This window comes from Arachis stenosperma, chromosome 9, assembly GCF_014773155.1.
Source record: "Arachis stenosperma cultivar V10309 chromosome 9, arast.V10309.gnm1.PFL2, whole genome shotgun sequence".
Taxonomy (NCBI): domain Eukaryota; kingdom Viridiplantae; phylum Streptophyta; class Magnoliopsida; order Fabales; family Fabaceae; genus Arachis; species Arachis stenosperma.
In genome coordinates, this window is record NC_080385.1 from 124,895,929 (window position 1) to 124,909,184 (window position 13,256).

The 13,256-nt window shown below is 38.1% G+C and overlaps 1 protein-coding gene across 1 annotated transcript; it reads right to left on the bottom strand.

Moving 5' to 3' along the window:
- Positions 1–8,867: 8,867 nt before the first annotated feature.
- Positions 8,868–11,636, bottom strand: LOC130949906 (uncharacterized). The gene is made up of 4 exons (XM_057878507.1): positions 11,009–11,636; positions 10,836–10,884; positions 10,474–10,573; positions 8,868–9,167 (listed from the first exon to the last, which is right to left on the bottom strand). Exons 1-4 carry the CDS (start codon positions 11,460–11,462, stop codon positions 8,868–8,870), a joined length of 903 nt encoding a protein of 300 aa, XP_057734490.1. The 5' UTR covers positions 11,463–11,636.
- Positions 11,637–13,256: the final 1,620 nt, after the last annotated feature.

A 13,256-nucleotide genomic window follows, 5' to 3' on the forward strand; every position in this document is an offset into this window, starting at 1 on the left:
ATCCCAAAACACAGCCCACTGTCAAAGGAGAAGGATCGATAAGAAAGGGGAAGAAAAGTAAGATAAAGGCTCCAAAAGGGTGGAAAAACAAAAAGATACCAACTGAGGGATTCTCAAAGGGAGATAAAGTGCAACTAATCTACCAACAGTTGGGGACAGAATAACAAGCTAATGATTACTACACTATCAACAGGATACTCTCACTGGAGCATGCAGAGATTGAACATCAAGGCACTGGAAGGAAGCTCACAGTGAGGAGAGACAAGTTGAGACACTACAATCATCAACCACCCTAATAAGGGCCCAATGTCAAGCTAATGACAATAAAAGAGCGCTCCATAGGAGGCAACCCATGATTTAAGATTCTAGCTTTGGTTTTAATTTGAATAATCAACGGTACTTCTAGCATGAATTTGAATTCTCATGAGTATATTTGATAATCACATACATTGTCTTGAAGCATATGCTAGACTTCTAAGTTTGATGTGCTTGAAGGCACTCCAAAATAGCTTTTCAAACTTTCTAAGACTATATGCTTATTCATTTTGATGAAGTATATAGCCAAACATTAAGTCTGGTGTCTACATATGCAGAGAATTTCAGAAAAAAAAATCATCTTTGATCATAGGATCAAATCTATGAATAGATAGACCATACATTGCTTCATTTTATGAGTTTATGGTAGAAAATAAAATGTTTCTTATGATGAATGTACCAACTGTGATGGATATTCTCTGTATTTTACATAGATCACTTAGCAGGGGCCAAGTTTGGTGTTCACCAAATTTTGGTTCACTATCTAAGAAATACAATTGGTTATTTATGAATAAGGAACATGTGAAATCTTTCCTTTAGTGCTTACCACACCACCGCACCAATCTAAGTCCTAAGCTTACCATTATCTTGGTTTAATTGTATAGGTACAAGGGAGATTGAGAAGAGGACAAAAAGATGCATGTACGATCATCACAAGATTAAGAAGGGAGTCACATGTACCTAGGGAAGTGTGCTTTCTTGAAAACAAAATCTGCATGGCTTTGCACCTTGGAGACCGAACCACATGCAGCCAATGAAGGAGCAATCCTTGTCTTCACTCATCCTCACAGGTAGGCCATCCATCTCATGGATCCTCAATAAACAAATTGCTAAATCCTCACCATTCCTTGCCACATGACCAAACTCCCCAACTATACCTTCCATTCTATAAATAAGTGGTGACATTTCCTAGCCTACATATCCATTCCCTCCTCATACAAGATTTTCTCACCTATAAGCCTTTATTTCACTCTGCTCCTATCCAAAAACACGTTCAACCCTTCCTTACCCAACAGCAACGTGATTTTTCCATCTTTCATCCCCTTTCATAACTAAGCCGTAGCCTAAACACAACTCACCATTCCTTTCTTTTCTCTCCCAACTCATGGCTTCATCAAGTTCTAAGAGAAGAAAGGGAAAGAAACCAGTGGTGGCCGAACCCTCAACCTATGATACAAAGAAATTTAAATCTTAGTTTCACGAAGCAAGGTATCATAGGCTCATGAAATCAAAGCATGTCATTCCAGAGATGGGCTTCAGACTGAGGGAGGGAGAGTATCCCATCATGAGACAAATTACCAAGGAAAGAAGGTGGAAACTTCTATGTGATCCCTTCACTGATATCAGTGCAGTCATGATAAGAGAATTCTACGTAAATACTGTGAAAGAAAGCAGGAACAGTCCCCCTTATAAGAGCTATGTCAGAGGCGTTAAGGTAGATTTCAGTCCATCATCAGTCATGAGGGTCCTACAGTTGAGAACAATAACCTACGGAGAGCTTAGCTTTGAGGACAGATTACAGGGTGAGAATGACCCTGATGAATTGCTGCATGGGTTATGCCTTGAAGGCAGAGACTGGGAAAGGGACTCAGAGGGAGCCCCAAGCCACTTGAAAAGACTAGATCTCATACCTGAGGCCAAAAGGTGGTATGAGATAGTGAGGAGATCAATACTCCCTACTGCAAACACCTCAGCGGTCACAATCAAGCGAGCCATCCTGACATACTGCATCTTAAAGGGAGGAGAAATCAACCTTTCATAACTCATAGCAGATAGCATCCAAGAGATGGATGAGGACACAAGCAAATCAGGTAGGCTTGGACACCCAAGCACTATTCTAAGGCTATGCAATAGGGCTGGGGTGCTCTTTGAAGATGAAGACACAGAGAAGGTAAAAGGAGAAAGGGAAATCATAAAGAGAAGCATGGAAGGTGTTACTGAAGATAAGATCAAGTGGAAAGAAGAGCTCAAAGTAGAAGAAGAAGACCACAAGTGGAGGGAGAGCAAGCTTCTAATGCACTGGATTTGAGTCAAATGCAAAGAGTAATTGAGAAAATGTCTCAACAATTCATGAAAGCACAGGAGCAACAACAAGAATAGTACCTGCGGCAACAGGAGCAGTATCTGAAGGATAGAGAGGAAAGAGGGAACTGGCAGCGCCGAATGAAGGAGTGACAAGAGAACTGGCAGCAACAAATGATGGCTCAACAACAAAAATTTCAAACAAGAATTCTTGAGGGGTAAAAGGAATAATAAGCAAAATTTCAAAAGTCACATGAAGGATTGTTTTTGAGACAAGCCAAGTATGGGGAGTACACTCAAAATCTCTATCAATGGAAGAATATATATCATACTATTGGAGAGCATAGGAATCTTGACAGAATGGAGTATGATGTGCAAGCCCAAGCAAAATTGGACTATGTAATCCATAACATGCCAACATTGAATCAGGAGATCAAGCCATTCACCCAATGCATAGAATTTATAGAGCAGCAAATAGCACAAGTCAAGAAGAATATAGCACACATGCAGCATGGATTGGAGCAAGCTAGACTCTCATGTCAAGTTGATCAAATTTGGGATCGTAGGTGCCCTGCAGAAGAACCCCAAGAAAGAAAGAAGAAGAAGAAGAAGAAAAAGAAAGGAGAATCCAGCAGAATGGAAATGCATGACAATTAGAGGTGGTGAACTTCCTTTCATGGTTTTCAATTAAATAAGGAAGATGCATATCTGAAACATGAGATGCCTCCAATTACTTTATATTTTGCATTTTCATATTCTGAGTAGTTCTATTACAAGTGATGTGCATTATGTTGTCATTCCTCATTAGCTTGAATTCTGTTTTGTTTCCCTTGCTGCATGAATAAAAGAAAAATGTTTGAATTGAGGTATTTGTTTGAAATTAGAAGTGGTTGTCCAATGTTATAGAAATTAGATTGACATTCAGTGGAGGTATTTGTTTGATTTAATGGCTAGCTCAATTAACAAAAGCTATATAACAACATGTTCTTTGAAGTGTGAATTAGTTTGCTGCTATAAAGTCTGTTATTAATGAATAACTCTTGAGAATAAAGCAAAACAAGAAAGGAAAAGAAAAAGAAAAGCCAAGAATTGGCAAAGAAACAAACAATAAGGCTAGACACCAATAGCTTGGACCCTAGGACATATGCCTGTGGTATTTTTGTACTAGGATATGCTTGGACAGGTAGGTTCTGAGGAGTATTTTGAAACTTGGCCACTTGGATCAACTGATCTGGGATTGCTAACCAAAAATCCACCATCAAGAGCAACCTAATTACAAGGTATTTAGTAATCCAAAGAGATGATGGGCATTATTGTTCCTAGGAAGAAATTGTGAGCATGTGTCTGAGAAAGTGTTGAGCAAAATTAAGCCAAAAGGCTGCTGCAACACTTGCCACCAAGCTTTCATTAATAAATAAGCTTTTTAAAGCAAAAAAAAAAAGAAAGAAAAAGCTAGCAAGGGATCAATCAAAAAGCAAGGCAGTATAGCAGCAACTCTAGTGAACCTTTAAGGAAATATTTCTTATCTATCAACAAAGAATAAATGAGCTACATTTGTTTGCATAAAACCCCATGAACCAAGTTCAATTATCTGCTAAATAAGGACATGTATGCTTCTCTGTTTCATTTCATCTCTTCTTATGCATAAGTGCTTGCTTGGGGACAAGCAAGATTTAAGTTTGGTATTGTGATGACAAGTCATCTTATGCTAGCTTTTCAAGTATTTTTCACTTGTTTCATTAGGTTTTATGCATTTTCTTGCATTGTAAGTAAGTAATTTGGAGTGAATTTGCATGGTTTTGTTGAATCAATTAACCATCCTTTATTTGACACAAAATTATGAGGTTTAAGCTAGAATTAGTTGGTTTTTGAATGATTCATAAACCTTGTGAATTTGGTGATACTTTGATTGGTTGTTTTGCTTACTTGTAGGTGAAGAAGAGAAAGAAACAAGGAAAGTGTGCCTATTAAAGCGTGGCCCAAGGAAGGAGAAAGCGTTGCGCATCAAGGAAACAAGGGTGCAGCGCTCTCTAATTGAGCGCAGCGCTCTCTAATTGAGCGCAGCACTCTCTATTTGAGCGCTAGTCCAAAGCTAAGGGAGCAAGGCCAAGGCGCTACGTTGGGTGATTTAACCAAGCGCTACAAGGAACCAAAGGAAACAAGGAAAAATCAATAGCGCTCGGTTAATTTTGTTAACTTTATCGGGCTCCTCATGAAAAAAAAAAGCAAGCCGCAACATCAAGAAAGGGGGCAGCCAAGATTCGAACCCATGAAGCCAGGAAGGAGCGCTACAAGGGCTTGGCAAGTAGGGTGGCCAAAATGGCTTCACCAAGGTTCGAAATGGGGAACAAGAGGAATGCAGGAGAGGGCGCTACGTGAACTTAGTTCACTGAGCGCTATGCTTCACAAATTGTTGGCCAAATTGGGAGAGCCAAGGCTTGAAGTGGGAGACTTTCCTCAAAATAAGTAGCGCTACGTTTGTATAGTCAACCTCACTCATGTGAGTAATTACTACTTGATGCGACCCGGTACACTTGCCGGCGAGTTTTGTGTGTGAAATCTGATTTCCGCTCATCATCTTTCAAGATCTGCAAGTTGTGTCTGGAGTGAGGACTGAGAGATTTCCACAGGGATCATTGCTTCAGAACCATATACTAAGAAAAAATTGTGTTTCTTTCGTTGTTGAATGCACAGTAGTATTGTATCCCCATATTTCTTTTGGGATTAATTCGGACTAAAGTCCCTTAGCATTGTCGAACTTCTTTCGCAAGGCGCGTAAGATAACTTTGTTGGAGGATTTTGCTAAGCTGTTTGTTTGTGGATGTTCTACCGACGAAAAATGTTGTTTGATTCTCAAATTCTGCAAAAAAAAAAGGTGAATTTGTTATCGGCAAACTGGCGACAATTATAAGTGATAATGTCTCGAGGTATGCCAAATCGATAGATAATATTTTTCCAAACAAAGGAAATCATTTACTGAGATGTTATTTTTGCCAAGGGTTGAGCCTCTATCCATTTTGAAAAGTAATCAATTACAACTATAGAAAACTTTACCTGTCTAGGTGCTAATGGGAAGGGGCCAAGTATATCGAGCCCCTATTGGTTGAAGGGCCAAGTTACCTCAGAATTGTGTAGAACTTCGGCTGGTAAGTATGTGATTGGACCTTGCTTTTGGCTGTTTCTGCACGTTTTGACTTTTTCAGTGCTATCTCATTGCAATGTTGGCCAGAAGAAACCTGCTCGAAGTATTTTGGATGACAAACATCAAGCGCTAACGTGTGTACCACATATGCCCTCATGAGCCTTGGCGAGTACGCCATCTGCCCGGTTCTGGAAAGACACTTTAACAAAGGACGAGAAAAACCTTGCCTGTACAAAGAGTTATTGTATAAAGTGGAAAAGGATGCTTGATGTCAGAACTTTTGAACATTTTTAATGCCAACTGGGATGGTTCCAGACTTTATGTATTCTATATAAGGAGTGCGCTAGTCTTCGTTCTGTGCTAAGCTCAAAACGTCGGTTAGAGTTACACTTGGAGTAAGGAGTGTAGATTGATAAAGAGAAGAAGTAGGTGTTTGTGAGCTTGCGAGCTTTGACAAGATATCAGCTCGGTGATTTTTCTCGAGGTATATGATGGATTTCAAACTTAGAAAATTTTGAAATTAATGTTTGGACAATATCAAGATATTTTGCTAATAAGAGATCTTTAACCTGATAGAAGTTGTTTACCTGTTGCACGACGAGCAAGGAATCACAATATACCTTGAGTTCTTAAATGTTTAAGTCGGTTGCTAGTTTTAGACCGGCAATTAGAGCTTCGTATTCAGTTTGGTTGTTGCTAGCTTTGAATGACAATTGCAGAGACTGCTCTAAGACAAAGCCATTGCCATCTTCAAGTATGACTCTGGCTCCATACCCTTGAGGGTTGGAGGCTCCATCCACAAAAAGGGTCCATTCCATTGACTGATTTGTTGATCCTGGCTTGTAAACTTAGCTATAAAATTTGCGAGGTATTGTGACTTGATTGGACCTCTTCTCTTGTATCTGATATCAAACTTGGAGAGTTCCACCGACCATTTTATAAGTCGACTAGCCAGCTCTGGTTTGTATAGTACTTGTCGCGAAGGTTGATCAGTTCTAATGTAGATGATATGACTTTGAAAGTACGGCCGAAGATATCAAGCTAAAAAGATCAAGGCCAGGGCTAACTTCTCAATTTTTGGGTATCGAAGCTCAGTATTCTGCAGGGACTTACTAATGAATAGTAAATTGGTTGTTGCATTTTATGTCTTTCTGTAACAAGGACAAAACTTATTGCCCAGTTAGTAACAGATAAATATAGATCAAGCTCTTCCCCTGAAAAGGGTTTTTGTAAAATTAGAGATTTTGAAAGGGTGGTTTTTATCTCTAAAAAAGTTGTTTCACATTCGTCAGTCCAAATAAAATTGTTTTTCTTTTTAATATTTGAAAAAAGCAGAATGATTTAGATGCTAGGCATGGTAAAAATCTTGACAGGGCAACAAGTCTCCCTGTTAGACGCTGGACTTCTTTGATTGTCTGCGGATTGGCCATGTCTAATATAGCTTGGCACTTCTCAGGATTAGCCTCTATTCCTCAATGGTAAGTAGGAATATGAGGAATTTTCCTCCTTGTACTCCGAAAGCACACTTCTTTGAACCGCATATTGTATCTTCATATTTGATTGAAGATCTCCAAGAGGTCTTCAAGATGGTTGTTGCCGAGCTTTGTCCTTGCCACCATATCATCAATATAAACTTCTATGTTTCTGCCGATTTGGTGTGCGAACACTTTGTCCATGAGCCGTTGATATGTGGCTCCTGCATTCTTAAGTCCAAAAGGCATAACTTTATAGCAGTTTTATTTTGGTCAAAGGGGTGCATCAGAATCTGGTTATAAACAGAGTAGGCATCCATGAAACTTAAAGTTTTATAACCTGAAGCATTATCTACTAGACAGTCAATGGAGGGTAGAGGGTAAACATCATTTAAGCATGCCTTGTTGAGATTTGTGAAACCAATACACATGCGCCATTTACCGTTGTGTTTTTTTACCATTACCACATTTGCCAGCCATGTGGTAAACCAAATCTCTTTGATGAATTCGGCGTTGATTGGTTTCTTAGTTTCTTCAAAAGATGCCTGCTTCTTTTTGTCACCCAAATTGCGTTTCTTCTGAGCTACAGGTCTGACAAACAGATCTAACACCAACTTGTGGGAAATGACCGAAGGATCAATCCCCGGCATATCAGCATGTGTCCATGCAAAGAGATCGTCATGTTGCTACAAAAATCTCTGGAATGAGATTCTTTCCTCCGAGATAAGAGTTGTACCTACATAAGTAAATTTGTCTAGGTTGTTATTGAAATATATTTTTTGTAAGTCCTCTGTTGGTGTTGGCCACTCAAGAAACTCGGCTCTTCGATCGAGGTCGGCAAGTGTTGGGAGGTCGTTAGAGCTACTGACGTTATTCACTTGTGCTCCTATAGCTCGGCTTCGTTGTTTAAGACTGATATTATAGCATTGACGCGAGCTTCACAATGGTCGCTATGAATGGTAGCGATAAGGTCATACTGCACAAAAAACTTCACACAGAGATGAATTATAGATACTATAGCGCCAAACTTATTTAAAAATAGTCGGCCGAGTATTAGATTATAAGGATTGAAACAATCAACTACTAAATACTGAACATCAGAAGTTTTAGATAAATGCTTACCTCAGTGTGGTTTGTAACCACACAGATCCCAATATTGGGACACGTTCACCTGAGAAGCCGACCAAGTCACCCGTGGAAGGTTGGAGTATGTTGTCTCTTAATTTCATTTTTTGGAAAGTGGAATAAAATAGAATGTCTACACTGATTCCAGGGTCTAGCAATATTTTGCGTACCAAAAGGTCTCCGAGCTGAATAGAGATTACCACTGGATCATCCAGATTGGAAGTTTTTGTATTAAGATCAGATGCCTAGAATGTCATTTGTGGGAAATGGGAAGATGTTTGGTCGTCATTGAGGTTGCCTTCTATCGACAACATAGCTCGGTACGAACGCTTCCGTGCCGAGCTTGTTGCTCCCCCACCTGCAAAACCTTAAGAAATACAGCTGATAACTCCCCGTGGTTGGTCAGGGTGGCTTGAATTTGCTTTATCTTGGTCTCGGGAGTGTTGCCTTGCGAAGGTGTTGTCAGTAGAGAATGGGGTACGCCTTTGTATATGGCCACTAATATACTTGTCTAAATGACCTTGCTGAGCTAGTCGCTCTAGTAGGTCTTTAGCAATTACACATTCATCAGTGATATGTCCATGCTTTTGTTGAAAAGTGCAATAATTTTATTTATCCACATTCTTTGCATCCTGATAGGTGCTGACTTTTTGTGGTGGTTTGATCAGCTTGAAATTTAGGATCTGCTTGATGATGTCGTCCCTCTTTGTGTTAAACTGAGTATATGAATTATAGCGAGGGGTTAGTTTAAAATTCTTCTTACTGTCCCGAGATTTATCCTCGTCTTTATACTAGGGCTTTTCTGCTTTCCTAGCTTGTCGGAGTTCCTCGATGTCCATCAGACCTTTTGCCTTTTTGCGGAACTCGGCGAGGGTCTTTGGTTTGGAGACTGCAATTGCTTCTTGAAATTTGCCTGGTCGGAGCCCACCTTTGATGGCATGCAGATGCACTTCGGGGTGAAGATCTGGTATGCTCATGGCCACCTTTATGAAACGAGTAATGTAGTCTTTCAGACTTTCATTCTGACCTTGTTTGATTGTGTTCAGGTAGTCGGAATCGTGTAGGTAGATAGCAAAGGCAGCAAAATGATCCTAAAAAAGCTTCGTTAGTTCCGAAAAAAGAGAAATATAATCTGCATGCAAAGAATAAAACCAATCAAGTGCAAGACCATCTAAAAAAGTAGGAAAACAACGGCATAAAATAGGGTCAGAAGCACTGTTTACTATCATTATAAATCTGAACTTTTTGATGTGCTTATTCGGATCCGCTAGCCCAACATAAGGGGTTAAGTGGTGCGGAATTTATAACCACAAACTAACCAGCAAGTGCACCGAGTCGTACCAAGTAATACCTCAGGTGAGTGAAGGTCGATCCCACGAGGATTGATGGACTAAGCAACAATGGTTAAGTGATTTACTTAGTTAGACAAACAGAAAATGGTGTTTGAGAGTTCAAATCATTAAACAATAAATCAGAGAATCAGAATAGCAAACAGTAAACAAGTTGTGAATAATATAATGAGAAACAGTTAAGGCTTCAGAGTTATCTATTTTCCGAATTGACTTTTCTTACTAACTATTTTAATCGTGTAAGATTTAATTCATGGCAAACCATATGTGACTAAACCCTAATTCCTTAGACCTTTTTAGTCTCCTCTAAAATTCATCAATCGCCAATTCCTTGGTCATTTAATTCCAATTAGAGGGTGAAGTTCAATTCTAGTTTATATGCCACAAAAATCCTAATTACCCAAATATAAGAGGATTATATGTCACGTATCCCGTTAAGTCCAGATAATTAGAAATTTAGGAGAATATGTTTTCAAGCTGTTGTTCAAGTAAAGAACTTTTCCAAGTTATACAAGAACTCAATTAGAACCAAGGTCATACTTCCGTTCTACCCAGATTCATAAAATAAAGAACGAAAACAATTCTTGAATTATAAATCAGTACATGAATTAAAATAGAAAAGTAATAGTATCAATCCATACAATAGACAGAGCCCCTAACCTTAACATTGAAGGTTTAGTTGCTCATGGTTCAGAGAGAAAACTAGGATTCAGGTAAACTGTAAATTGCGGAATGAGGTAAGAGAAGAGAAGAGCCCGAAGGACTGATTCTTTTCCCTTTTATATCCAATCCTAATTAATGTAAATTATATTTTCTAAAACTAAAATAATATATTTTCCTATTTTAAAATAAAATACAAATTCAATCAAAATAAATTTAGCTTCATACGCAGCTTTGTATGAATGCTTGGGACCACTTGCGTATTGAGGGTCCACGCTGAACTTGGAAAACTTCAGGTTTAGCGTGCAGAAGGCAGTGTTGATTCACGCTTTCCTTTTGAGTCCACATTGAACTTGGATTAGCCCAAGTTCAGCGTGGGGTGATGTGCAATTTCTCCTTTGTAAGTGGACTCCACGCTGAACTTAGAAATGCCCAAGTTCAGCGTGGAGGAGGCAGTGTTGCTTCCTCGCTCTTCCTCAATTCCCATGCTGAACTTGAATTATTCCAAGTTCAGCATTGATAATGCATTCATCTCCCTTAGTGCGTGGATTCCATGCTGAACTTGGAAAATCTCAAGTTCAGCGTGGACAAGGCCAAATTGAATGAAAGAAAAGGGTATAACATTGTATATCGTTGAAAAGCTCTGAAAGTTAGCTTTCCAAAGCAACTAAAATCACATCAATTGGACCTCTGTAGCTCAAGTTATTTCGGTTTGAGTGCAAAGAGGTCGGGATTGACAGCATCATTCACTTTCTTCCTTTTCTGCTACAAAACTCTGTCAAATCCATCTGAATGCTACCTGAAATAAACGAAAATGCACACAACTCAAAGTAGCATTCATAGTGGCTAAAATATATTAAATCTTGATTAAACTTAGCAATTCAAGTAAAAATTTACTAGGAAAACATAGAGAAGATGCTCACGCATCATTATGGTTGTTGGCAAAGTGAATCTCCTAGGTATTTGGAAATTCAAAATGTCAACCGTGAATGGTCCTACAGAGTTATCAGGCCTAGTTTCTTCATTCTCTAGTCGTGCGAGCTTATTCGTTCCGGGGAGCTGATCTTTCTCGTTCCAAGCAGTTTCGGAGACATGTGTTGGGTCGGATTCGTGTTCTGCCTCCTCCGTTTGCTCATTACGATCATTATTATTTTCGATCCGAGCATTAGTTAACTCGGCGATTTGGTTTGTCATCCTTTGATTTTTCTCTGCCATGCGCTGGTTTGCTTGTTGTAACTTAAGTGACCATCCGAAGAAGTTTGGAAGGTGTTGGTGGAGGTAAATCAGCCATGGACGGACATTGAAGTATTGAGGCCGATGAAAAAAGACAAAGAATTTTGTCTTCGGCCCCACAGTGGGCGCCAATTTTTCTGACATGAATGGTCGAGATATAGTTTGTCTGCCTCGGGTTTCTGCGTCGAGCTATTAGGCCTTCGATCTTAAACTTATGCCTTCAACAAAGATGTGCCTCCGTAGGGAAAACGAACAACGTCACAGGAAGACAAGGGAGGAAGTATATGCAAAAAACACTCAGAAGCTTAAGTCTATTGTATGTTGTCAATATGTACCATTTGTAAAAGCGCCTTACCTCTCCTTTTATAGGGTGGAGTATCCGATATATTTTGAAAGTTTTCCTCTTTATGAGGAGTAATGTCGGACAGAAATGTTTATATTCAAATGACCGTTTTATAGGTAACTGAAACGTTAACATTTTAGGTCGAGTTATGCCGTTTTAATCGATCTATAATGCCATTTAAACCAATCTATAACACTCATATCAAAACCTTATATAATTAGCATGACTTGCCTTTAAATTATGTGGCGATTACACAAATTGAAATATAATGACAAGTATTAACAATATTTCAATTCCCACTCCAATATTGCGAAAGAATATCAAAAGGTTCAATAACTCCATCCAAAAAAGAAAAAGAATAAAAACATCGAGCCGTTTACCAATTTAATTAATAAATAATTTATATTTCGAGCAAACATAACAACGCTTAAGGTCCATTGCATGCTGCTATTTAATGGAACCAAAAGAATAAATACATGGTGTTACAACCCTAGAAAACCCAAACAGCGAGGACCCCATACAATCTGTCAAAAGCTGTGCTTGCTAGATATATGAGCTTAAATCATAAGTCGGTGTATGCCCCTTTTTTTTCCATTATGGTGGCTACCTATATTTTTCTTAAATACAGCTCTTTAAACCCAAAAAAGTGAAACAAATATCAAACATCTAACGCACAAATTTTAAAATACTAAAAAATTTGCCGACACAAGGCATGATCGTGGATCAATCATCGCTACTCATCATATCATATCTTAACCATAAAAAATAAAAGGTTTATAGGATATACATATCCCAGATGGTTGTGTCTATAATAATAAGGAAATCGCAATATATAAATATACAATAACCTTAGCTTGTTGGTGGTACAAAATAATTATGACGATGGCTTCAGGTGTTAGGTTATAATATGTTGAACTGAAAAAAAGAATGAATAAGAAATACCCATTTGCAGTCGAGGAATATTCTTTTTTAGTCCTGTAATAATTATATATGGAGATGATCGACATAGCATTATTTAAAACTTGTGTTGTCTCGTTTATTTGCTCATCCAGTTAAGTTCTTAACAGATCTTAGCTTTCTTCTTGGGGTTGGAAAGAATTTTGTTATAGTTATTTAGATGCATCCTTATTTATTTGCATATATAATATATAACAGGCGAATCTTGTTATTAGCATAGCTAATCGAAAAATTACAACTCCAAAGCCATTATTCTTAAAAATGTAGATATTATATTGTTCATTATATTTATAACACAAATTATGTTAATTTCAACCCCCCTCTGTCTGATTTTTTTTTATTTGTATCAATATTTAATATCCACTTCAACTATATTTTGAAAAAAAAATCTATTTTAATCGGATAATATTACGGTGAAAAGCAAAATTTTGGTGAATTTTATCAAAAAATGATACGATGAAGAACTGAAGAGGGAAAATTACTTCTTCTAGTAAAGAAAAAATTCAACAAAAGATTTTATCGTGTGTCCTGCAAATGTCATTTATAAATTTAGTTAAAATATTTATTCTCTACTCAATTCTACTCTTTAATCAGTCAATATTCCCATGAATTTGGCCCTTTAATCCAAAATTTTTGGA